The 27,802-nt window shown below is 34.4% G+C and overlaps 2 protein-coding genes across 4 annotated transcripts; one reads left to right on the top strand and one right to left on the bottom strand.

The window, feature by feature from the left end:
* Window positions 1–69: 69 nt before the first annotated feature.
* LOC110463126 (cell division control protein 45 homolog) lies at window positions 70–18,043 on the bottom strand. 2 transcript variants are annotated; one of them, XM_021517491.1, is made up of 18 exons: window positions 18,021–18,043; window positions 15,682–15,741; window positions 14,176–14,268; window positions 13,429–13,523; window positions 12,522–12,633; window positions 11,820–11,935; window positions 11,385–11,433; window positions 9,605–9,666; window positions 9,003–9,113; window positions 8,345–8,533; window positions 7,492–7,590; window positions 6,980–7,091; window positions 6,425–6,480; window positions 5,593–5,731; window positions 5,373–5,456; window positions 4,783–4,901; window positions 4,519–4,595; window positions 70–4,310 (listed from the first exon to the last, which is right to left on the bottom strand). In XM_021517491.1, exons 4-18 carry the CDS (start codon window positions 13,506–13,508, stop codon window positions 4,246–4,248), a joined length of 1,470 nt encoding a protein of 489 aa, XP_021373166.1. In that variant the 5' UTR covers window positions 13,509–13,523; window positions 14,176–14,268; window positions 15,682–15,741; window positions 18,021–18,043; the 3' UTR covers window positions 70–4,245. The 2 variants fall into 2 exon arrangements, with proteins under 2 accessions (XP_021373166.1, XP_021373165.1); XM_021517490.1 differs by lacking the exon at window positions 18,021–18,043 and adding an exon at window positions 17,692–17,770.
* On the top strand, window positions 17,815–27,711 carry LOC110463129 (ubiquitin recognition factor in ER-associated degradation protein 1-like). Of its 2 annotated transcripts, none has more exons than XM_021517494.1 (12): window positions 17,815–17,942; window positions 18,517–18,631; window positions 19,504–19,536; window positions 20,022–20,143; window positions 20,985–21,115; window positions 21,486–21,558; window positions 22,334–22,402; window positions 23,297–23,374; window positions 23,896–23,937; window positions 24,193–24,281; window positions 25,120–25,201; window positions 26,656–27,711. In XM_021517494.1, exons 1-12 carry the CDS (start codon window positions 17,940–17,942, stop codon window positions 26,719–26,721), a joined length of 903 nt encoding a protein of 300 aa, XP_021373169.1. In that variant the 5' UTR covers window positions 17,815–17,939; the 3' UTR covers window positions 26,722–27,711. The 2 variants fall into 2 exon arrangements, with proteins under 2 accessions (XP_021373169.1, XP_021373170.1); XM_021517495.1 differs by lacking the exon at window positions 17,815–17,942 and adding an exon at window positions 18,057–18,139.
* The last annotated feature ends 91 nt before the right edge of the window (window positions 27,712–27,802 follow it).

Genomic DNA, 27,802 nt, shown 5'->3' with positions numbered 1-27,802 from the left:
GAACAGCCTCAGCTTGCATAGGCTGCTCAGATCCCACAAACTTTTATAAAATTAATGTTGTCAAAAAAAGGCACGCTTAAGGAATAGTGAATTATTTCTTTTATTTTCATTTCATAAATCAATTTTGACTTTATATTTACATGTATGATAATTTCAAAGAAATTTGGAGAATCAGTATGCAGTGAAATTTCCCCAATAAATACATGTTGAACATAGAACCAATTAAAATTTTAAGGCACATATGACAAATGCATGAAATAAATAACATGTGAGGTTATCATAATTTGATCTACAATATTTTACACAACTGCATTCAAAACTTCAAATTGTAAACATTGTCTGTTGTACAATATTGGAGAGTTAAAAACAGTAACTTGTTGTTTACATAGCACTTAAATGAAAAGACGAAGAGAGCAAAGGTTACATTAACACAACACATACCGTAGCCTTTTTCAAGTTTAACCAGCTGAGAGGTGCTCCCGTTATAAACATTGACAATATCATCATTTTATTTTAATACTCTGCAATTAATAGGTAAAAATGATTTGCACAATTGATATATAAATATATGTAGGTTTGTACATGGTATCATCAACAGCACAAGGTACAAAATGTAGGTCTTACCAAGATCACAATCAAACAATCAACCAGTCAGTTTTGATTGCATAAAATAAAGTATCTCATTTCTAAAACTACCACAGAAGTGACCTACATGTGGACCTGATAAACACCTTATTTTTTTAACAATAAAAAATCAAAATTTGTTTATCTTCACAAGTCATAACTAAAAAAATTCAAAACAAATTTTCTTCTATTTTCTTTCTTTACTTGTACTGGGTATTTGAACATTTTGAAATAATTTTGCCTTTCTGTCTTCAGATGATCATTTCAAGTCTTTATGCGTGTGGCTGTAGTTTCTAATTGGAAATCATTGAAAATATGTAAGATTTGTATAACTTCCTATGAAGCTAATCAGTGTACACTTTGCCCCGATATTTACGATTGGGCCTAGATATTCATTACTTGACTATTATTTATATTATTAACACAAGTAAAATCCCTCATTCTTACTGCAAAACAAAAACAAACACAAAATACAGATACAGAAACTGCACATGGCAATATCTAAGGTATGTACAATGGAAAGGAAAAATAGTAAAGAATGTAGGAAAGGTAGTCTTCGTCAGATGTAATACATACATAAACGGAAAACATTAATAATTTATTATAATATTTACAAATGGTGTCAAATCACATTGGTTGAAAGAGTATAAATTCAAACTATAATGGCAAGGAAAACTTGCTGTCTAGACGAGTGGCCAAAAAGTTTGAAAAAAATATTTTAAAATCAATTTGGATTTAATTGTGAAAAAAAAATCTGACTCAGAAGGAAAACTTCATCCTTGATTATTATTCATTGTACCATGTCAGTGATGAAACAATTGTCATTGATTAATTACAGATGTACCATAGACAATCATACATGGAAATACATGTCAAGAATAAATCAAAGTCAAAATATCCAGACTTGAATCCATATTAACATGAAAATTGCCTAACATTCATGTTTATTTTGTTTCCCTGTGTGGGTAATTAAAATTCCAATGACCATATATAGTTTTAATACATTGTACAGAGAAACAATGCTGATAAAACAAATTATGTACAGTAAAAGTTTCCGGTAAATGGCAGGACACACAACACATTTCATGATAGACTATATAACAATGTAATATACAGAAGATATTTAATCATGGTTTCCTGTTAAAAACTACCAATATTTCACAATCGTTTCTCCTCAAGTATTGCAGTGTACCAATATATATCAGTACATGTACAAGTACAGTAAAACCTCGATATAATACCCTTCGTTAGATTTCCCACATATTTCAATGTCCCTTTTTTCTCTTTTTCTTAGGAATTCCTTTACAAATTTCCTCAATTTGTCGCCAAACCCCACATAACGCCACAATTTCTCTGGACATACAGTGGCAGTATAACAAAGTTTTACTGTATCTGTTATATGAATAAACTATAAGTAGTATTCAAAGAGTAAGTCTATTAGATTTTCTATTTACATTGTATTACATATTCAAAGCTTAAAACAAGAATTTTAAATGTCCTGTGTCATTTGTAAGATGAAAATGATATACTATATATTTTTCAATAGTAGTCGATGACTAATGGTATGACGCTGGCAACTGTGAGTTATATATCAAGCTACCCAAACTGGTACACTACCCAAATTGGTACATGGTCAAATAGTGGTTCTAATAGTACTTTAAAATAAAATTTGTGTATTTTCCTCTGATGGTAAAACAATAGAGATATATATCAGTATATCCACCAAATGAGTTGTTTACAGCAACATTTTAAGAGTACACGATGACTTCAAAATAAACATATCAGAAAACCATAAATAATGATGCATGTTGACAAAAGTTTGGAGGATTTTGAAGGAGTTAATTATAAGAATATTTGAGGGTTGATTTCTGGTCCTTGTAACAGGATAATATCAAAGTGTATATATTTATAAAAACAATATAGTTTCAGAATAGGGGAGAGGAGCCAACGCCTTGCTTCTTTGCGGTGTTGTAACAGATTTTTCGTCTAGGTGTGGATACCTTCGAGTACGTCTGCTGGGTGATTGCATAAATCTAAGACTTATGAACATTGAGTTGCAATCACAACACAACCTGACGTCCTCATCTAGTGGTGCTTTATTTACTTAATGTTGCAATCAGCACATCAACTAGTAGAATTATAAACAGATTCAGAGCCTGTGATATGGTGTACCAATTTGGTTACTAATCATGGCCGAAAAAATGGATAAAATCTCACTGAGAGTTTAGCGTTATATTTTAAAAACAAATAACTTTGACTCAAAACTTTTCATGAACATGAACCACTATGGGTAGTCTTTATCAAGAATCAAGAAACATTCCTGATATAACATCTGGGTTTTTAAATAACACTGAAAAACCATCACAAATGTACCAATTGTGGTAGCATGACGTTACCTGAATGTGAACACTAAACAGAGGAAACCTTTCTCTATGGAATCAGATGTTAAATGCTACAAAGTGAAGATATGTTTTCCAACTTTTGTGAGCCTTTATAAAAAGTCTGCATTGTTTTCAAAGGTAAAAGATTGTTTTATATATTATATATATATATATAAATATTTTGGAAACAAGCAAAATCATGTCAAATCACAGGATCTATATTAATTACACCCAATAGATATAGAGACATATGGTGTTGCAGCATTACTGGTGTTTTCAAAATGATTATTATTATTGACTATTTTTGTTGACTTGTACCCAAATTTTCACAACACCCCAAAATTCTTAAATTTTAACACAATTTTATGGATTTTATAGAAAAACAAAATATTTGCAAATAATCTTAAAATTTAAGCCAGCACTTAAGATTATATTTTCAGTACACAAATTTATGAAATACATTGAAATTACTAAATGTTGAACAAACATACACTTTACAAAAATAATACATCCATTTCATTTTACATAATACATATAGTACAGATAATGTTATTTGGGGATACACTCAATCCCATGTCTTCAAATTCAATTACAGATTTTATGAATTATAATTTGATGCAAATTACTCATGTTTCAAAATCCATAGTTGTCACCCAAATTATCTGATGGCAGGCTGGTATGAGACAGATCCTCCACCGGCCACGAAGGATTTGGTGTAACATGTATGTATTATCACAGTCCTGTCAGTATTAGTACGGACCCTGACTAGCAGCTGGCTGTTGGATGGTATACGTATACCACAAGTAGTTACCCTACCGTTACATAGCACATGACACCATTCTACCATAAACAGGCATATTATAGCAATACTAATAATTTTGCATCTTCCATACTAACTCTTAAGCACTTAATTATGAATAAACTTTTTTCCTTCATGCTTAGATATAGTTGTAGTTAATAAATTATGTGTGTCTGATGAAACCTGTCACCAATTTGTAGAAATATGTGCTAAAATATGCATGCTGACAGTACATGTACAAATGCGCTGTAACAGAAATCCATGAGAACACAAATTTTGTACAGAAGTACAAAATAAAACCTGACTCAAGTTTTACTGAACCTCGTTCACCGTACAGGCCATGTCAGTCAGTTACTTTTAAACATCACAGTTAACAAGTTCAGACAAGTTCTGTGTTTAACACACTACCAACCACCCACAGCCATTCCTCATTAAGATGAGTTACTGCAGTAAACTAATCAGGGCATCAAAGAACTTGCTCTTGTCTTCTGTCTTCATTTCCACAACTGAAATGGAAAAAAAAAAATGTTCACACAAATAGGATGAGTTATACAATCTGACCACAAATGGAGGCAAAAGAGCAATAACATGACGTTTTTATTGATAGAAACATGACCTTGAAAAAAATACAAGATGTAACGTTTTAAGTGCAGGACCTGTTGTCATTCATAGTCAATAGGTACAGTTATTATTAACAGGTTTTCAAATACTTACTAAAAGTGTCAAAGCTGTCCAGTAAAGTTCGAGCATTGGAACCCACGGCTGCTTGTTCAAACGCTTTCCCAAAGAAGCTACAAATACAAAACTTAGCTGTGAACATCAAATCTACAGCATGGCATTCAAATTATCATGTACAACAATGTACAGTTGAATGGTCTATGAAATTATGGAACATACGATCTCGATTGGTATTTTTCCAACTCTCACAGACCTGGGTTTATTTATCCTGTTCTAAAGTCATAAGAGTGCCATACTTACTTTTTCCTCTCGTCATCGAGCTGTAGGGGTGGGATACCAATCACAAGAGTTGTACCCTGTTCACTGTCTAAAGGGGCTCCCAACACAAGCGGCATCGACCGGGCTCGCTTGTTACGACTCTGATAAATACAGCACAAAGGGGTTACAATATTAGAACAAGGGTAGGTGTGAAGTCATTAATCCAGTTTTATCATGCCTTCAGATTCATGAAATTTTGGTGAGAAAAAAATCACACAAGTTTTGAAAAATATAAGCAAAATTTGAGGGGTTTTTTTGTATATTTTCCGACAGCAATTTTTACAATCCCAGAACATGTATATTTGGTTTTAATGCCAATAAAGCTCAATAAATTAATTGGCATCCAACTGTCTTCATACTACTACCTTTTCATATAACCACCTGGTTATTTTATCAATATTACATTTCAATATACATGCATAGACAATGAAAAGTGACGTGCCTGACAAAAACAACAACAAACAAGGACATAGTGATTCAGACCCCCCGCCAAGGTGTCTAATATCTGGTTAATATCCCTGAATGACACTGAAATTAGTGTTGTAGATACTGACCAGGGTATGTATACTTACCACCGAGCAGTGAGCCTCCTGTGTAAACCGGGCCAGCCTCATCAGACACTGGGGCGTGGAGAAATACTTCACATCTGCTGTACCCTGCACGCGAAGACAAGTCAATATAAACTTATGCTTCCTGCCAAAGTTTGATGCAATCAGTACAGTAAAGTTTGGGAAGTGGAAAATGTGAAATCAGAAAAGTCAAGAGTTTGTAAAAAATTAAGGGGAGACATACCTCTTGTATGAAGGCATAGAGGAAGGGTCCAGCGGAGATCACTTGGTGCATGTCCAGGAAGGTGCGGACCTGTGTGACGAGAGCCTGTACCTGAGTCTTGGCACAAACTAGAGACTTCTCCATGGCAATCACATTTCCCCTGAAAGTTTCAAGTACAACACAAGTTAATCAGGACAATCACAAATATAATTACAAAATTACAACAGCAGTTTATCAACATTTATAGCAGTCCATCAATTAATTTTGTATCAGCTTAAGGAAGAGAGTCCATTTACTCTAAACTAAATCTCCAAAGAAAAAAACTTCCATTTTGTTTGGCATTTTTCTGATCTGGAGCTGCTTGCCTATTACTATGCAAAGAGTTGTACACAAACAATTATTTATTACATTTTTGTTTACTTCATAAAAAACATCTCTGCTAAAAGGAGTCGAACCCTTCATAACATGATTGTAATAAAAGGAGCTTATCTAATGCACCTTTGGTCATATATTTGTAAGTACTTTTCAGAAACATCACTGAGAAAATTTTCAAAATATTATAACCCCTAATAAGAGGGTGCAAACTAAAACTGTTTTGTAAGAGTTTGGAACAAATAACATAAATATAATGGAAAATAACTCTGCACTGCCTTAATCAACAAATAAGGTCAGAAAAAGAGTATACACCACAATTGCTGCAAAGTCATGACATTGTAGCATCATTTTTGGCTATGTATGTTAATGCTGTAAAGCTCAAATATTAATAGGGATAAAAATATTGCACAATTAAATAGAAAAAGAAAAATTAGAATCCTGGGAAACTTAACGACACCTGGAGCTATATGTTCCTTACCTCTGTAAGACATCCAGTGCATTTAGGAAATGGTCGGTCGGACTCTTTCCCTTTTCCTAAATCAGAACAACAGTAAACTGTAAATAGATGTCATTGTAATAGTAACCAATAGCGATCTCATAATGAGTAATAATGAATTGGAAAATCTGTAATCAGAAAATAAATATTAAAGCTGCAAAAATATGTCACTGGAGAGCTTTTTGAGTTTATAATAACAAAACACTATTTCTAAATGAAGAATTAGACTAAACTTTCCCTAAATTTGCCCCCAAAACTCAAATGTTATGTGACTGAACAGGAAAACGGAAGCTTCCTGCAGACCGAAGGAATATTTTGAACTGTAAATCATACTAAGGATGCCAACAGCTATTAATTTGAATATCTGTTTTTAACATTGTAGAGCAAAACTGAAACAGTTCTCCTGCCCTTGATTTTCATACTGATTTAGGTGTTTGGAGCCCATAGGACTAACAACAGACTCCAGTGTGGACACACCCAAGGACAACATACTGATTTAGGTGTTTGGAGCACTCCTAAACACCCCATAGTACTTACAATAGACTCCAGTGTGGACACACACCCAAGGACAACATCTGTGGCACAGAGCTTGTTTTTGTATCCGTACTGGGCAAAGAAGGAGGGAAACACTACATCTTGAGGCACCAGCCTGTCAGACACAATGGAAACATGGCACATACAAAGCTTTACAGTATCATTATACATAGGCATATCAAGTACAAGTAGAATTTCTTTCAAATAGAGCTTTTATCTTACACATTTTACCTTTGATTTGTGATACACTTAAGGATGCATGCTACCTTACGCATTTGATTTATGTAAGAGTAAAAAATCTATGCTACTGTGCACATTATACCCGTGAGTTGTGCTAAAAATTAAGGATGTACATGCTTTTTAATTAATCATACATACTTTCTTTAAGAGTAATAACCCTTTAAAAACTTATATACACTTGAGTCTTGAGTAACTCTGATGTAAAGATAGCAAGAATCTTTTTAATACAACAGATCATCCTGATATAAGAGTTAAGAGATAAGGGTCCCAGTTACCCATATTTGGCCATGTGGTCCTGGATCAGGGGTTTCACATTATTCCTCACACTGGAATCCATTGCAGCATACTTCTGTTTACACTGTGTAAGAGGCATCCTGAAATAATATTGACTTCATGTCATTTATTGTACAAAAAAGTTTTGCATATATTTCCTTATTCCTGGAAAATATTGTGAAATATAAAAGGTCATGGATGATATTTATGAAATAAGTCTCGGAAGTTTTTTTCATTCTATTAAGCAACTAGAAAACAATTTTAAAGCATATATATTCCATCTCTCAGATGAACATGGAGCTGAATATAAAGTAAAACTAGAAAATGTCTTTAAGACATGAATGTCCCCTCACCATGTGAAATTAGTTTCAGTGTTTGATGCCTAACGGACGGGACAGACATGGGCAACACTATATGCCCCCCCCCCCCCCCCCATTTTATGGCGGAGGCATAAAAAAAAGGAAAGGAGTTGAATGCAAACTTATCAGTGAAGCCTAAAACATAGGTCACAGTGACCTACATTTGATGTATTCCTCAAGATGTATCTGAAAGTTTAACCCGATTGTCCAATGTACAGACATATCAATGAAAGCCGCCGTACCCGTCAACATATGAAACCTCCAAAAGGGAGATCTCCAACTGAACACATCTCCATAAGAATTTTTTGCAGCATTTGCTCTTTAAACCAGGATGTCAAATGGGAGTATTTATTGATGTCAGATTTTTAGCTCTGAAAATATTTTCTTTCAAGCTTGAGAGTTTTCTTAATTTTGGCCAACTGAAAACAATGACATGTATGACAGCAAATACTTAATGCCCAGGGTCTTGACATAATCAGACGACAAGAAGAATTACCCCATTTCTGCTAGAAATTCATGCAGTCGTTTCTGTCCTTTGAGCGTCCAGACCTTGAACTTGCAGGCCATGTTGGTTGAGTGACAGATGCTTTCGAACAACGACCAGTGTCGATACAACGGTAGCTGGAGCTCTTCGTCAAAGGAGATCTTGAGACAGTTCACAGATAGGATGTTGTCTTCGTCATCTCTGACAAGTAAACATAAAGCTATAGAACAAGCACTCCGGGAGTATGTTCTTGACAAAATAACTAGATATTGCATTAATTTTCAAATTGCATGAGGTCAATATAATATAAAATTATCTTAAATAGGGTCAGTTGAGCTTATTTTAAAAGAATGATAAAGATCAATCAATGCAAACTAAATCCACCATCACGAAAAGTGTTAATAAAACATAATCTATTAGATAGGATGAATGTCTGAAGTCAGGATACATTATCTGTGGTCAACAGTTTCACAGGTGTTAAATCTACACAATGTAACTTAATGGCCATAAAGCAAAACACTATAAAACACTGTTTTGAGTTCTCATCTACGTCAAAGGATGGGGCAGCCACTAATGTTTTGCGTGACCTATAATCTGGCCTGTGTATTTCTCACTTAGTACCTTTGAATAAAGCAGATGTATGTAAATTATTGAACACATGATAACTCACCTGTGGTTGTGGCGAGACACATGGGACTGTAGAGCCATCACATCATCTATGTATTTGTCCCTTGGTGTTTTGTAATGAATGTACTGGTCAGTCACTCCCAAGATAGACAACCTACAAAACAAATTATCTGTATGTTCTTGCCAGTCTCTTCCAGGATATATATATGCATAAATACTTAATGCCCAGAGTCTTGACATAATCAGATGGTCATTGTTCAAGAGCATCTGTCACTCAACCAACATGTTCAAGGTCTGGACGCTCAAAGGACAGAAATGACTGCATGAATTTCTAGCAGAAATGGGGTTATTCTTCTTGCCATCTGATTATATATATATAACAGGAATGTGATTGAGGGAAAAAAGGAGGAAAGCAAAATGAAAGCAGAGGAACACACCTAATCTTTATGAATCGATTATCATTGTATCAGAAAAAATCAACAAGATTTAAAATCCTCGTATGAAAGTAGGGGAAAAGAGGAAATCTTCTGAAAAGAGGAAGAATAACATCCCTGAAAAGTAGCAATTTGTAGTGACGTCTAACAATTAAATCTTTCATAACAGCTTTACATTGCACACACACTGTTACACGCAGGCTCTACTTACCATAAAAGGTCATTGGTGTCTTTGGACATTTTCCAGGCCAATTCAAATATAAGCAAGGCTGCCTACAAGAAAAATAAAGTGTTAATAATGGCTAAAAATACAAAATACATATAACATACAACTTAAATTATTCCTTGGATTAATACCAAGCTTTATTTCATCACAATAGTTAGCATTTAATGTATGGACTGTACATTAACAAGAGGTCAAGAGGGCCTGTATCATTTACCTGTTTCTTTTGTTACATGAAACCGACATATAGGTAACTTCAGACCAAATTTGGTAACTATTTAATACACAACACATTTTAACATCTCTTAAAGGTTTCTAAAGATATTGTTTGAAATTTCAAATTTTGATTTTAAAGCTTTTAACCAATGTTGAACGTTTGACCCCCGACTAGCACTTAAAGTTGACCTTTGACCTCATTACTGTTATGAAGAAAAATATTTGCTCTGCTGGTCTACATTGCATACTCAGGTATAATGGTTCTTATAGGATGTTGTTGTTTTAAGTTTTTAACATAATTTACCCCTGTGACCTTGAAAGTAGGTCAAGGTCATTTAAATGAGGAAATTGTATAGCACTCCATCTCCGGTCCCTACTGGCCAAATGTCATGGCCCTTGGCCTTATTGAACTTGAGAAGATTGTTAAAGCTTTTAACCCATGTTTACGTTTGACCCCCGACTAGCACTTAAAGTTGACCTTTGGTCTCATAACTGTAATAAAGAAATAGGTTTGCACTGCTGGTCTACATAACATACCCGGGTATCATGACTCTAGTCCAAATGGTTCTTATAGGATATTGTTGTTTGAAGTTTTTAACATATTTGACTCCTGTGACCTTGAAAGGTCAAGGTCATTTTAATAAGAAAAAGCCGTTCAAAATAAAAAGTTGACTGACGGACGACGGAGGCCGCAGTACAGCATAAGCTCACATGGCCTTTTGTGCCAGGTGAGCTAAAAATGTGTGCCAGGTGAGCTAAAAATGATTAAATTAGGGAAATATATGCCAAATTTTGATATTTTTATGCTTTGCACACCAAACAGGTAACAGAAATGCTAAGTATTCCTTTGTGACACTATTAATCTTCTCCTTTGCACTCACATTCCCCGAGAAGTTTCAACACAAAATAATCAAAAAGAACTGGTACAAATGTCATGCCTCGGACTAAGTCACCAGGGCAAGGCTGACCCAGGAACAAACATTGGTACCATGATAGCACTTTCCTCTTCATGCAAGGCAATGATTTGTTTGAGGATATCTTTATCATAAAATCATGATTAGGAAGTGATTATATAACATGGGATCTGAATATTTTTTTAAGTAGCTTGTAAATCTTTCAAAATTCCTATGTTTGGCCCGTCACACAAACTTCAGTTTTACAAACCACGATCTGATCACCTTATCCTACTGATATTTCAGACCAAATTTGGAAAAGTAGGATTTTGAATAATTCAAGTTCAGATTTTAGGCCTACCCGAGTTCAATCAAAATCCACTCAGCTGTTTTTTAACCAACAAGAATAAGATGTAGGCTGCTCTATAATACTATTTATTTGAATAGAATAGTTAATTTTGTAAGTAATCTGAAATGTGTCTTTAAAGTCAGTACACATCTGGTCATAGCATTAATTAGCAGAGTGCAACTTGTGCTACTTGGCTAATTGTATCAAACAGGGTTTGCTATATGTTCATTGTTATAATACAAATATTAAGTAAAAACATACTTTGTTACATTTTTGATTAGCTTCTTAACATCTTCATTTATATACTTACTGCTGTTCCATAGGTAGAAAATTGAGAATATTCAAATAACAACTTGGACCTGAAACCAAACAATGTATAATGTTAAGAAGTTGAAACACTTAAGTCCAAATACTAATTAGCATTACTTTAAAAGTTTACATCTTGGAAATTTGAAAAAAAAATTATTGTAGTATAACCAGTATACCACAGAGACAGATAACAGGTCAATCAAGCCAAAATAGAGGTGTGGACCAAAGCAAACCTGTTGTCTTTTAAGGTATTTTTAAGGTTTTTGATTAGTCCATTCTCTGCCCTATGGTATGAAGTACTATAAAATTCATTTTACTTCACCTTATTATCAAGTAATGGTGTCATATTACTAGCATTGACTATTAAATGCAAGTCATTATTCTTTGGCTAAATACCAGGAAGCACAGTATATGTTTTCTGATGAAATAAGATTACCTTTCCTCGTTCCATAATCGCTTCTGTCGTTTTCTTTCCAGGTAGTCATCATCATACCTTCTTCTCTTCCCAGACTTCTCGGAGTCATCACTCTCGTTACCAGATTCATCGTCAGACTAGATTCCAATAAATAGACATGTGTTAGGGCTTTATTGATTCATCAGTATGTGATCTTGATATACCAAACTTGTGATCAGTCTCAAAATTAAACATGCACAACTAAAAAACAAGGAAAACCTATGTATGAAATTTCATAAAGATCTGTTCAGCACTCTTTGATATATAACATCAAGAATTATTTACATCTGGATGACTGACCAGATATATGGTGATCTGAACAGCCTTATCTCATGCTTACAGACAAGATCATGAGAATCATATAAAGTAGTGCTATACAGTATCTATTGTGTTAAGATACTTACAGAAATATGTCTTATTCCTTTAATGAAGGTTGACATATGTAAGCTTTTTCTAACAGCACTGTGTGGCATTAGCTTTGCTCAATAACCATTTCGTGATATATGCGTTTTTTCTAGAAGCGCTAGATTACATTAGCTTGTGTTTAATTTACTAAATAATTGCTTGTGATATAACTGACAGTTTTTTAATATGCATAAAAAAGCCCCTACAATTCAATAATGAATGTCAAATAATTTCTTTTATATTATATTATTATTTCTTAAACTTTAGATTGATACCTACCTCATCTCTGAAGACTTGGTCATACTCTGGAAGCTCTTCAAACTCATCCTCCTTCATCAACAGTTTGACTTGGACAGCATTATATATGTTGTGTATGTCGACTGGACGGTGACTGGTACAGAACAGAGATTGATATACGTAACAACCAGGGATTTACATGTATCTATGATTGGATTCTGTTTGTCAATATTACACACACATTTATATGTTTATAATTAGGTCTATCAACATGTGTTGAATAACTGCCACGGAAACTGTAAAATTCCCATAGCGAAACAATTATAAACCTTATGTGATGTGAATTCTGTCTTGGATTCTAACAAGACAAAACACATAAATGGTCGATGGTGATGTAATTTAGACTTTAGACAATAACAGACTGGATTACCCTACCAGAATCTATGTGCATGACTTCTTCCCTTGAATCCTTCAAAAGTGGCATCTCCACTTATAACTATTGAAGGGGTCAAATCACTATACTAATCCACAAGGCCACTGTACAAATTGTATATATGTTAAAATGTTGTTAATCTTCAATGTTTTCATTTTATTAATGTATTCACATATTATATGAGAGTAACATATCTTAATATAAAATTTTAAGTCCATTCAAAATTGTACATAGCGCACAGTTCCGGACGTTTTACATTCCTATTACAGGAGTCTACTCCCGTACTTGGGCGGACCAAGTCCAGACCCCAAGAAGGAAGAAGAAGAAAGAAGAATTTGCTCTTATATTTACAAAACACATGTAATTTTTAATAATTTTAAGAGCAAAATCAGCACAAGCAAGGATTATCAAACATAGCAGACAATGAGTTAACCTTAGGTGTAAGTAAAATCCACTGTGTCTGCGAACACATTCTTCAGTGGTAATACCTTACCTGTCACATTAGTAATACCTTACCTGTCACAGATGTAGAAGCGGACACATTCCTCAGGCTGTAGGGTCTCTACCACATCTATCGTCCCCCCACAGTTGATCATCAATACATGCTTGATCTGCAATATTGTATTAAGATAAAGATCAATTACACAGGGAGTCTGCGGAGAGGGGTCGAAGGTAAGTCGATGGAAGCAAAGGCAGGATCAAAGGTATTTAATTATAATTCATAGATTTATGTTAACATCAAAGAAGACTTAAGTTAATAGAATAACAATTTGTTTACTGGATATCAAAATTTCAGTTAAATGGTCACAATTAATAAATTAGAATACTATCAGAATATTTACCAGTATATGTTACTAACCATGTGTGTGAAGAGATGGCAGAAAGGGTATGGGTGTACATCCGTAAATAATTCAGTATTAATACTGGAGATAGAATTTCAATTATACAATTTCTGCTTCCCTGTCTACCAAAGTAAGTCAAGTGCCTACCTAGTGTTCATTTTCTTATATTTACTATTTTAGACAATTTTATTTTTCATTTTATTGAACCAGTATAGGTAATGAGGAGGAATTGAGGGAGAACCCCAATCTCCTTCAATAAAAAAATAAACAATGTGAGCTGGGCTGAGAACCAATGCAAGTTTAATATTATTCCGCCTTATGAACATTTATTATGTTGAGTAATAATATGGAGTATGATCTGAATATAGAGACAGATATGTCTGCATTCAGAATAAACTAAGTAAAGCTATGAACAAGTTACCCCTTCAGAATTCTCTACATATGCACGCTCCAACTCCTCACGTCCAGACACCGGTACTATGGTGTAAAGTATTTGGTCGCTCTGGAACAAACACTGAAATCAAAAATGAAGATGTTTTAAAATATAACAAACATTGAAATATTTGATGGAATCTGAAATAAAAACAAACAATTTCACAACTCATATTGATTACATTATAGGGACACACTGATATAACATTGTAAACGATTATAATTACATCCTTATTACTTTGTGGTGCATATTGTGTGCACAACAATGTAATAAATTGTATGTATTTCATACCGTCCGGTAAACAGAAGTCGGCAAATGTATTGAAAACCAGTACCTTTCAAAGGCTTTGTATTTATGACCTGCAATAAGATTTTGGTAACATGTGTTACAAATCACTTTAAATCATCATTCATTTTGACTCATATATATAATAATCTTTTTTTTTTTTTAACTGAAATACTGTTTCTGATGATTTTGTAAATTTTTAAAGGTTTTAGACTACTGTCCAATGATATTATATATGAAAGGCAATACCGTTTTCTCATACAAAAGTATCATCCAGGGGTGTAAAAGTGTTTTTCAGAATACTAGCCCCGGGCTAGCAGCTTATAGACACTAATAATCCACTGGCCCGAAATAAAATTCTGCTAGCCCGACAAATACAAAATGGATCAAGCTGACAACATGATCACACAATCTATATCTCATTCACAGATGGATCAAGCTGACAACATGATCACACAATATATATCTCATTCACAGATGGATCAAGCTGACAACATGATCACACAATCTATATCTCATTCAAAGATGGATCAAGCTGACAACATGATCACACAATCTATATCTCATTCACAGATGAATATGTTTTCCTTAAATAATAAATAATATTATATATTTTTTAATAATTGAATGCCTTAAAAGTTACTGAAACTTAAACCAATATTAGCGATTTTTATTTTACTCTTCCTGAAAATCAGTCCAGATCCCAGTTTCAGTATTAGAAAACAAACATGGCAGACTTGCGACTTTTGGAGAGATGAACTTTATTTCTGTACCCCACATATTCATGCTTAAATCAAATAAAAGAGAATGATTTGCAACAAAGAGGGCCAATTTGGTGGTTAGTATAGACTTTCAATGCTATTTAGGATGTGAATAGTGCCTACTATCACACATCCTGACATAGCACACGTGAAAGGCAACAGAATGTCTTGCATAAACAATGCGGCGTGAATGACTGCATGTGTTCTGATAGGTATTGTAGTGAAAATTACCAGGAATTTATAGGCTAAAATGTTGAATGGTTACTCTCATGATGATAGAATAGAACAGAAGCACTTTTGTTAGTTATATTATGACAACCTAAAAAAGTCACTAGCCCCGGGCTATAGTAATATAAGCCTCTAAATTTCACTAGCCCAAACTGAAAATCTGGTAGCCCCGGGCATCAGCTAGTGGATTTTTACACCCCTAGCCTGTGATCATATTTACCTGAAGTATCTTGCACGCACATAGAGCATCAACATCAAAGGCAACAAGAACCAGGACTCTCTGTGAAAATAGAATGGTCATAAAAAAATATATATATATAAGCAAGCAAATTCATGGAATTTATATCCCCTGATTGCAGGACATATTGTAGGTAAACATTATTGAGGTTAGTTTTAAACATGTGAGTATTGTGCTGTTGAGACATAATATCACGTATAGCTTGAAAAAAACATACAGAAACTGCAAATAATGATGTTTTCTGTTAAACAAGGGGCCATAACTCTGCCAAATGGAGTCTGATTTAAGTGGTTGTCAAACTTGACCGAGCCCTTATAATTAAGGCATTTAACCCTGTTACCAAGTTTGAAGAAAATCGGTTAACATTTGTTGCACAGAAACGGCAGATAATGATGTTTTTCGTTATTCAAGGGGCCATAACTCTGCCAAATGGAGTCTGATTTAAGTGGTTGTCAAACTTGGCCGAGCCCTTAAGGCATTTAACCATGATACCAAGTTTGAAGAAAATCGGTTAACATTTGTTGCAGTTATTGCAAGGAAACGGCAGATAATGATGTTTTTCGTTATTCAAGGGGCCATATAACTCGAGCTCCGCCAAATAAAGTCTGCTGAAAGTGGTTATGTTTCGTTATTAAAGGGGCCATAACTCCGCCAAATACAGTCCGCTGAAAGTAGTCATCGAACTTGGTCGAGCCCTTACGGCATTTAAACCTGTTAACAAGTTTGAAGAAAATGGGTTAACATTTGTTGCAGTTATATTTATTGCACGGAAACGAAGTGTGACAGACAGACAAACCCAAATTAATATCCCCGTTTCGGTGAAAGCGGGGGATAACAATGCAGTAATTATATATAAGCTTTGTTAACCTTATCCACCAGTCTCAGTTTTCCCTATCATAATATATATTATATTATACATTCATTATATAATTACCTTGAATATAATTCCTTACCATGTTATGTTCCTGGCATAGCAATAAGTCGAGTCTGATTGCAAATTTCACTCATCATTTTATTTTTATTTTCACCCAATCAACCTATGCCCTTACATTATTATGTGTCTGCACGTGTCTCTAGTTTTCCTTGCTTCTAACATTCACTTTCAGACAATGCAATCTGAATTAACGACGAAGCTATTGGTGGTAGAAGCTTCTAAGCTTAATTACGTATACATAGATCTAGTATTAGAGTTGTGAATACATGCATGGTCCCACCACCATCATGACAGTACATTCTACTTTATAAAAATAAATAAGAAACAACTTTAGTATAGTTGCACATCTATATTTCAATTGATCCAACATCTGAAATATGGTAATTCATGTATCTATCTGGCTTCGGCCCATGGCAGGGCTCGTTCGGACATCTGAACTTCCAACAGGACAAGTTAAATAATGTTCCAAAACGGAGGTGCTGCCATACTTCCCAGAGCGGACTTATGTTATGTTGGTCTTAATGTTCAATTGTTATTCCTCGACTAGCCGACTTTAAATAATGTTTATCTTATCTCATTCTGAAAGCAGTATTTTCAGAGGAGCCTGAAGTTCTGTCAATAATGAATAATAACAGTAATACAAACAAAATACCTATAATATGCTATTTTTTAAGCATATTATAGGTATTTTGTTTGCATTACTGTTATTATTCATTATTGACAGAACTTTAGGCTCCTGTGCCGTGGTATTATCAAATTCTGAATCGGTAAATATACTTACTTTTGTAAGTCTAGCCTAATCTGAACTAACTTGAGATATCAAAATAATCAACACACCAACTACGATAACAGAATCTAAACACTGTAAAAAAATAAGTGTATTTATATGAAAAATACTGTACAAAATCATCAGATCATCTGATCATTGTCAATATTATTACGTTATTATTTATATTATTTATCAACAAACAGATCAGGCTAATACTATATGATGAGTTTATGTGAGAGTAAAGTAAGAACAGATCTGATAAGATACATAGAATAAATGAGATACTCACATGATTTTGCACGACATCATAAAACCCCTTTCTAAAATCTTTCACGAACATTTTCACATTTGTTTATGGCGGGTTTTTAAACCGGAAACTAATTTAGTTTAGGCGCACGCGCATATGTATTTTCATTATATATACATCCGGTTTCTGTTCTTGCCTGTCATCGCACATTGTCGATTTAACACGTCTCAAAATTGAGTAATTTCTTAAAATAAACCGTTCTAGAAGATCGTCAAAAGCATCTACACAACATGGTTTGTATATTGATATGAGCTTCATATGCCTACAATACAGTAGTTGGTCAACAGGCAGTTGTATCTGGTATTTTATACCTGAGCTAAAATCTAAAATCCGCTACAAACAGTACATGTATTTACATATGTTCAGGTATTAAATACCAGACACAAGCGCCTGTGGTTGGTCACTGAATAAACACTTCACTAACTGCACTGTAAGTAACGTTATTCATAGTTTCTGGAAGTACTGTACAGTATCACCAAACAAAAATCTTATGTAATCAATAATATATATATTATTAGGGCTAGATGATTTTATTTTTATCTTTTTTTTGGGTTGAAATAGAAGGAAGGATGTGTGGGGGAATCTCTTCTAAAATTGTTATGGGCAGGGAAAATTTAAATGGAAAGGTCTGGTGATGAAGGAAAAAAGGAATTTTCAGAATTAAACAATTTCTATTCTAAAAGGAAAATGGAAAATACCAGTTGTGACCTTAATGAAAGTAAATATAATTTTACTGTAGATATGTATGAAAAGATACAATAAATATTTCATTTGATTCTAATATATATGTATATAAATATTTTACAGTTTGGTTTCGGCAGAGCAGGATTTGAGATGGGAAACAAGTTTAAGGAGACATACAGATGTTATTCTGTGTCCATGATGGCCACAGAACGAGATGATGTGGAGAGAGGAGGGAAAAGTAAGTAGCATGCTCACCATTGTCACTCCCATGACCTACAAAAGTGGTGTTCACTCCGGTGGGAAATTTTAAACGATTTAAAACCGTGGAAACTACTGACAGAATTTAGCAGCTGTTGGTGGTAGTAAGAGCGGACTTGGATCAATAAATAATCCATTTATTAATGTATGGGAGGTATGTGTAATGTGTTGTGTCATAGTCAATATTTGTTGTCAGCACCTCAAAGCTCTCCGACACCAAACGATGTCTGAGAATTCCACATTTTCATACAACAGTGAGCTCTGTCCCCCACACACCAGACATCTATCTGTCAAAATGTCCAAGACTGGTGTTTGGGCCAGAGGAAACTTGGGCTACTGTAATACAAGTCAACCTCCTATTTCCAAACTTTGTCAGAACATTGATCCACAATTTTTGATGAAGAAACATCTGCATGGAGACCATATCTAGAGCATACACTGTCTATAAAGAAACAATAATCTAAGGATCTATGTCAGGTATTATGGGTTGCATAATCAAAACCTACTATATAAGAACATCATAGACAATTTTTTTAACCAATCTTAATTTTCAAGGCCTCTATTAATCTCTTGTATTACTGTATGTTTAGTTTTGGGAACTTCACTGTTTTGTCACCTTCGATTATTTAGATAATAAATATTTCCTTCTCTTCAAGGTTTCTAATGTAGACGGCTTTATTGTGTTTAAAATCTTGAATATTCCATACCATAGTGTTCCATTATTAATGAAGGAAATTCTGCTGATTTCAAAGATCATAATTGAGGTTAAAAAAAGCACATCAACAATTGATCTCCTTCCTAAAAGGGAGACCTGACAAGCATGCTTTACATATCTCTTGATATTCCTTTCAGTCATGATGCCACCATCTGCTTTGGATAAATTAAGTAAGTACATCTACAACTTCATTTAGTTGTTATAAGACAACATGACAGTTAATATTTTAAAATGTCTTCAGCATTTAATAGGTTAGTAGACATGTACTAAAAGCTAGAAGGCAACAGGAATCCTATGAACAACTAAAATCTGCCTTACATGGTGTATAATACTATTTAGGTTTTCATTGATCTAGATATGCATCTTTGTAATTGTATAACAATCGGCACTGTTACCATTGTTAGGTTTTTCTGTCAATTAATGGCCATGCCCATGTGTGTAACATCTTCTAAGCTGTCAAATCATTAATGCTGTTAAAATCCTCTTTGTGAACCACAAAAAAATGTGTCTTATTAAGAATAAGTAAACTGATTTGAAACATAAAAAATGTTTCTAATTAAGGACTGAATTGTATATTCCTAAGAACCTACAGTTTGTCTCTAAGTTTATTATTTCTTGTAACAAACCAGGTTGTTTGATAATCTTCATTCCATAGCTCGCCTCCATATACAGTACCCAATGCTGTTCAAGCTCAGCAACAAAGGCAAGGCCAGGGAGACACACTGTGGTGTACTGGAGTTTGTTGCAGATGAAGGCAGGATCTTCATACCATACTGGGTACGCTTTATCATTATACTGAATAGAGTTGGTCAGCATACTAGGGCTGCAATGATACACTAACCTGACGATATGATACCTTTCAGGATACTGTGGTCACGATACAATATGTATCACGATACAATACATATCACGATACATATAGTAACAGTAGAAGCAAAGTGAAAAGATCTGTTGCAAAATTTTAATGAAAATATTACAACTCGAAATAGACTTGGTCCAAAATAGGCATAACTTTAAAGTTTCACACAATTCTAGTCTTTCGTCGTGCATGCCGAGCTGGAGCTGTCACTCCATGTATTGGAATAGATGAGTAGACTAAATTCAGAAACGAAAAAATTCCGTAAAGTATCGTAGGTGTATTGTGACCTCCAAAAAAATACCTCATTTCTGAATTTTGTAAAAAACAAAAATGCAAATCATCAAGACAAAAGTAAAATACATTTATCAGTTGAAGTTTGTTTTAACTTGTATCAAAATATTTTAAATAAATCAAAGCAACGTGAATTAAAAACACTAAATCACCATTAAAGTCAACTTAATGAGATTTTTATCTATTTTTCTGCGATTATATAAAAAAAATCATAAAAAAAATCCTATTACATTTATGTAGGGTATGTTTCATAAAATTGATTAAATGTTTTGAGTAGTACTGTACAAAAAAAAGACATTATCTGAATAACTGCTCAGACAGTACTTTTGTTTTAATTCTAATGCTGCAATATCAATGTCAGAGGCGTAACTATTTCAGGACTGTTGCTCTGACTGAATACTTCCCGGGGATTGAATCCAATCATGACTTGTTGACGTCTATAATGAACCCATGTTTGTGCATTGACAGATGATGAAGAACCTATTACTGACAGAAGGGGACTTGGTAACTGTTGAAAACATGTCACTCAAAGTTGCCACATTTGCACGATTCCAGCCCCAGAGTGTGGACTTCCTTGACATCACCAATCCCAAAGCTGTGTATCCTTGCTACTATATAGTCAGCACACTGACACCAGTATGTGTAGCACCTCTGATGGACTTCCTTCTCAGTGCCCAATACTGTATATATATAGTCAGCACACTGACACCAGTATGTGTAGCACCTCTGATGGACTTCCTTCTCAGTGCCCAGTACTGTATACATATATTGGATTATAAGTCCAGGGAATAATCTTGTATATGCTGGATATCATGAAACATTAATTTTGTGATTTTACATTTAAAAACAATTTGTTATTCTATTTAATTTTTGCCATAGAAACTCAAAAAGTGTAAAAATATTTCACCTTTTTTGGTCCTATTTCTGAGATTCATGAATTCATATATAATCCTTAAGTTATGCCTTCAGCCTAGAGAACATGCTGCGAAGTTTTGCTTGTTTGTCAACAGATGATATAATCTCTATAAAGTACAATGAAAGGGTAGGTACTATGTGTTCTGGTGTAACCTAAATATAATGGTGACATATCAAATCTCAAAAATGACTAAATGTTTTCTGAGGATCTATATTTTACAAAAATAAATCACATGTGATAATGGTCAAAAGTAGACAAACCTGGTGTTATAAACCTTTCAGGAGGACTTAGGCCAATTTAACGACTTAACAGTCTGGTATTAGTAAATATTGCTGGTATACTTTTCTTAAGATATTTGCTATCACAAACATTAGACTCTTAGAGTTGTCTCCCTTAAAAAAACAGTCTCTAATCATTCAAATTAAACTTAGTACATGTTAATCAATGCATTCTAGTACAGATAACATTCAAATGTGACATCATCAAAATTTGAATTACTACACAGAGATTGTACAGATTTCTTAAGAGTGGCACTTTTTTAAATAAGCTACATGTCACAATTAACTAGCATATGTCCTTAACTCAAGAAAAATGTGTGTAGACAAACTTTTAACTTCGAATATTTCCAGGATAGCCGGTTGATTTAGATTGTTATTATTGTTACTAGCCCACTATCAATGTTTGTTACTATCAATGTTTGTTACTATCAGTGTTTTTTACTATCAGTGTTTGTTACTATCAATGTTTGTTACTATCAATGTTTGTTACTATCAGTGTTTGATACTATCAATGTTTGTTACTAACAGTGTTTGTTACTATCAATGTTTGTTACTATCAGTGTTTGTTACTATCAGTGTTTGTTACTATCAGTATTTGTTACTATCAATGTTTGTTTACACAGGAGTACGAGATGCTCGTGTTGGAGACACGACCTGACAGAGCAGTGTCCATTATAGAGTGTGACATGAACGTGAGTACTACACGTTGAATTGAATTTCTGTATAAAATCAATTTTCCAATGCACATTTTGTTAATTCATACCCTACAGCTTCCAGAGGAATTACTATGAAACATTTAAGAGTTAACTGTTATTTAGTTTTATCTCATTATTATATCATATCAGATATATCCAGTTGACTTTGCAAATGAGAAATGACAAATCAGTTTAAAATTAAACATACCTAGTATTATGTTTAAAAAAACAGCTGCCATGGTACTTATTATATTATAGCAGATTTTTTATATGAATGAGAATTGACATCTAGAACATGGAGTAAAAAAGCTTATGATTATCCTAACATTCCTTTGTGAGAAAATCATAATGGTGAATAGTGTATGTACTAGATAAGTATGTGTGTATCTTTTTGGGGGGTGCCAAAGAAATTCTTTTGTCAACAAATTTTGATCGAACTTCATACAATAGTGACATTCAAGTTCGAGAATACCTCATAGGAGTTTGTGTTTCAGGAAGTCTAGTCAAAGGTCACGTTAACCATTAGAGAAAGTATTTTGTCTTCGCTCTTTCGACTTCAGTTCTGAACAGCGTTTTCATCAAACTTTAAATAGTCAAGTATTAAATACCTTAAATGTCTAACAGACAGCTGTACACTGTAGCATGCTGTATCTTAAACAATATCTGACAGTTTTGAGTTGAGTGTTTCCATTAATAGGTTGAATTCTCCCTGTAGACCACAGTATTGGTGTAATGTGTGTTGTGTAGCAATCATTCCTTGAATTGGTCAATCACAGATAATGAGACAGGTCAGTTGGTTAGAATATCTGTTGATAGTTTGGAGGTTCCAAGTTCAGGTTTCAGTTTGGCCATTCATTTTTTTTATCGTGACAATGATTGACCTGATTACAGGTAGACTTTGCGCCACCCGTAGGCTACAAGGAGCCAGTACCGATGAAGAAGCAAGAGGAGGAGGAAATAGAAGCAGATGTAAGTTTACAGTCTATTTGTCTTATTTTTATTTGGAAAGAAATGAAGTTTTTAAAATCCTTTTCGAAAACCATAAAATTTTGTTCGGCTCACCTGGACTGAATATGATATCATCTCCATATGTGCTATCTGGAGCATGTTAAATATTCACATCGTATCCCACTGTATGCGGTTTCACAGGTTTTAAGTTGTGAATGAAATGTATATAAACTTTATTTTACAACAATTATGAAACAAGATATTCCAACTTATCTTAATCATTCTTGTTGGCAATGGAAGCATGTAGGGGTCTTAATGTGGGAACAGAATACCTTGAGAAAACCCACATAGTTAGGCATGTGACCCAATACTTACCACGTCAAATCGAGGAGGACCCTGGATGTTGTGGTGAAAAAGGAGAGTGCTTATCTACTGCACCAACCATCCACCCTTACTTGGGAAATATTCTTCCCCAGTGCCAGAATTGTTGTCTTACTTTGGGTACTGATTTCATCATATCCTGATCTGTTGTTTTGTTCCAGAATGCTATGGACGTAGCCGATTGTATGGATAATGCATTTAGGGTAAGTTAAAAATGTTGTTGAATGCATTAAAATCAACCTGTTGATGACTAAAATGAAATCCTTTCCCTTGTTGCACTTGATGAATCAATCATATTGTTGAATATATTTTGAAAATAAACCCAAAATCTTTTTAGACACAATCAAATCTGATATGAAATAATTTGGTGCAAAGTCTCAGTAAATCTGTTCATGCTAAGCCCATTTGTTAGTTTCTTATTGTGTAAAGTAACATGGGATCTTGATGTATCAATGCAGGCATTTAGTGGCTCTGGTAACCGACTGGATGGGAAGAAGAAGGGTATGGAAATTGATAATCAAATCACCCCTACAGGCCCCACAAAAAGGTGAGAACAATCAGACAATGCTTGCGTTTTGCCTGTCGTTTCGGGTCACTTTCCTGTTATCTGGTAATCATTTACATTTTGCACGAATCTGAAATCAAGCAAACAATTTTTTTAATTATGGTATGGTAGGTATTTGCTCTTTTAAACAACACAGCTTAATTCATAGATACATTGCTATTCAAATAACAGACTTAATTAATACATAATACTGACAAACTCTACATTGTTTGACTATAATTGATACTGATCAACTCTGTGGTGAAGTTGTTTGATACAGACTATAATTGATGCTGATCAACTCAGTGATGAAGTTGTTTGATACAGACTATAATTGATGATGTCAGATCAACGCAGTGGTGAAGTTGTTTGATACAGACTATAATTGATGCTGATCTACTCAGCGATGAAGTTGTTTGATACAGACTATAATTGATGCTGTCAGATCAACTCAGTGGTGAAGTTGTTTAATACAGACTATAATTGATGCTGATCTACTCAGTGATGAAGTTGTTTGACACAGACTATAATTGATGCTGTCAGATCAACTCAGTGGTGAAGTTGTTTAATACAGACTATAATTGATGCTGATCAACTTAGTGATGAAGTTGTTTGATACAGACTATAATTGATGCTGATCTACTCCATGATGAAGTTGTTTGATACAGACTATAGTTGATGCTGCTCAACTCTGATGAAGTTGTTTGACACGGACTGTAATTGATGCTGATCTACTCAGTGATGAAGTTGTTTGATACAGACTATAATTGATGCTGATCAACTCAGTGATGAAGTTGTTTGACACCGACTATAACTTTGATATGTTTTGTTTTACCTATAGGGGAATTCCAAACTACAACTATAAGAAAGGGAGTCTCACATTTATACGGACACAAAGACAGATACCAACGGAGGGTGAAGATGTAAGTGTTACTGATGCTGGATAAATCTATCACATTTATTTTGTGTCAGGGATTTAAAACTAGTCTTAAATGTGAATGTCATGAATATTTTTCAACCTTGTTTTATATTTAAAGAAAAACAGTGTTAGGTTTTTATGGTATGATTTCTTGGCTGAAAATACTTCATGCTGCTACATATTAATGCTAGGAGTATCCAAATAGGATTTCTTGAATGTTTATCATTCTTTTCAAATTAAAATTTTGTTTAGAATATCCAAATCACCACTAATTACATTTCCTGTAAAATATGCTGAATTTTTTTACACAAAGTGATAGGTTTTATGCAGCCAATCTATACAGAAAAGATACAAGTCAATACAAAATGTACTTATATTACGAAAATGTCATGTAATATATCTCATTCTTCAAAAATGTATCTATCATGGTATACCAACTGTTCTTACTTGACAATAAACATAGCAGATGAAAACGTATCAGTGTTGGTATAATTACATACAATTACATGGTGCAACAAAAAAGGCCAAAAAATTAACATAAAACAAAATGGGTTTTTTTGTTGGTTTATCTATTTTTTTAACAACCATCAAATTATTGATATGGGAACATTCAACTTTCCCTCAAATTTAAGAAGTCTTGACTGATTGTGGTTTAGGTATTTCAATTCAGGTATGAAATTCTATATGTTTCACATATGTTGGATGTGGTTAATTTGTTCATACATGTGAATAATTCTGTGTATATGATTTGTAAGTGTGCGTCACAGTGTGGGTGGGTAGGTCCTTGTGTGGAAGGGTTGGTGCTTGTGTGGAAGGGTTGGTCCTTGTTTGGAAGGGTTGGTGCTTGTCTGTGTCACAGTGTGGAAGGGCAGGTCCTTATGTGGAAGGGGTGGTGCTTGGGTGTGTGACAGTGTGGGTGGGAAGGTCCTTGTGTGGAAGGGTTGGTGCTTGTGTGTGTCACAGTGTGGAAGGGTAGGTCCTTATGTGGAAGGGTTGGTGCTTGTGTGGAAGGGTAGGTCCTTGTGTGGAAGGGTTGGTGCTTGTGTGGAAGGGTTGGTGCTTGTGTGTGTCACAGTGTGGGTGGGTATGTCCTTGTGTGGAAGGGTTGGTGCTTGTGTGTGTGACAGTGTGGGTGGGTAGGTCCTTGTGTGGAAGGGTTGGTGCTTGTGTATGTGGCGGTGTGGGTGGGTAGGTCCTTGTGTGGAAGGGTTGGTGCTTGTGTGGAAGGGTTGGTGCTTGTGTGGAAGGGTAGGTCCTTGTGTGGGTGGGTAGGTCCTTGTGTGGAAGGGTAGGTCCTTGTGTGGGTGGGTAGGTCCTTGTGTGGAAGGGTTGGTGCTTGTGTGTGTGACAAGAAAACAGGAGAAGACCGACAGCGATCGCCTGCATTGCAGCACTTTAATCAGTGTCTTGTCCAAATATAGGACTTATTTTGCAAAATATTCTTTTCTTTGTTATAAGGATGGAAAGGGATTTGAGGCATTTTCTGGATCAGGACAAGCTCTACGCAAAAAGGGACGGAAGTGATGTATGGACCCCGAGTTTTATTAACTGCCTGCCAAATCTACATGCACAGAGTCCTAAGAATTTTCCATCAAACAGCACAGATGTGATTCTCTGTGGATTCCAAAACATTGAGAACTGTTTGAACAGATTTAGTCAGGATGCGCTGCATATAGGTTATTATTCTTTAAGGAAGCTTTATGACTTTGACATGAGAAAGGTTTGTGCCAATACAACTTCCCCCAGTGTTTGTATTGAGTTATTGGACGTACCAATCACAACCATTACAAAGTACTGTAGAAAAAGTTAACACTGTGTGAAAAACTATTAATGTGATGGATGATTGTTTGAGTGGCCATATTTGGTGCAAGATATATGAAGTATTAAGTTTGATCCCTACATGTATATGTCTAAGACAACACAGCGTGAAACCATGGTTTGGAGGTGTGTAACTACAGGAGTGTGTGAGGCATGCCTTGTTCTGAATACAGTTGGTCCCTCCTCCGGTCTCCTGATGCATTTAAAAACTTCAGTCAATGATGAGGTTTGAGTTAGGGAATCTGAGTACATGTGTATTTTATTTAAATATATTTCATTTCGTATTTTTAAATTTGTTTTCAAATATTCTTGATATTTTTTATTCGGCCAGAATTCAGTGACAGTAATTACCGGTAAAGATTTACCTTATATTACACAAAACCATTTATTTCAGGACAATCACTTTAGGCCTACAAAAGTAAATAGTTCTATGATAACTACAAGTCCAAAACCAATTTAAAAAAAGCAATTTGAAGAAATCTTTTTTAAGAGAAGAAGTATTTTTCAAGCATGATAAGAAACGTACAAGTTGAATAGATTGTAACCACTAAATTGTGATGGTGTATGTAAGTGGATGGTGTGTTCGAATGTATACGTATGATCCAGAAATGGAAGTGCTAAATTAACCTCATCTATTTATTATGACAACATTGTTGAGTATGTGTTACCTTTGTAATAAAACAAAAAGGTAAATATTTTGTTGATTTATTTTGTCTTTAAAGGAGAACTAAGTCCAATAACAGTACAGCGACTATGGATATATAAACATCAGCTCTCTCAAAAATAC

This window comes from Mizuhopecten yessoensis, unplaced genomic scaffold, assembly GCF_002113885.1.
Source record: "Mizuhopecten yessoensis strain PY_sf001 unplaced genomic scaffold, ASM211388v2 scaffold10867, whole genome shotgun sequence".
Lineage (NCBI taxonomy): Eukaryota > Metazoa > Mollusca > Bivalvia > Pectinida > Pectinidae > Mizuhopecten > Mizuhopecten yessoensis.
Note: the sequence above shows the minus strand (reverse complement) of the source record. Positions and strands in the feature narration are given on the sequence as shown.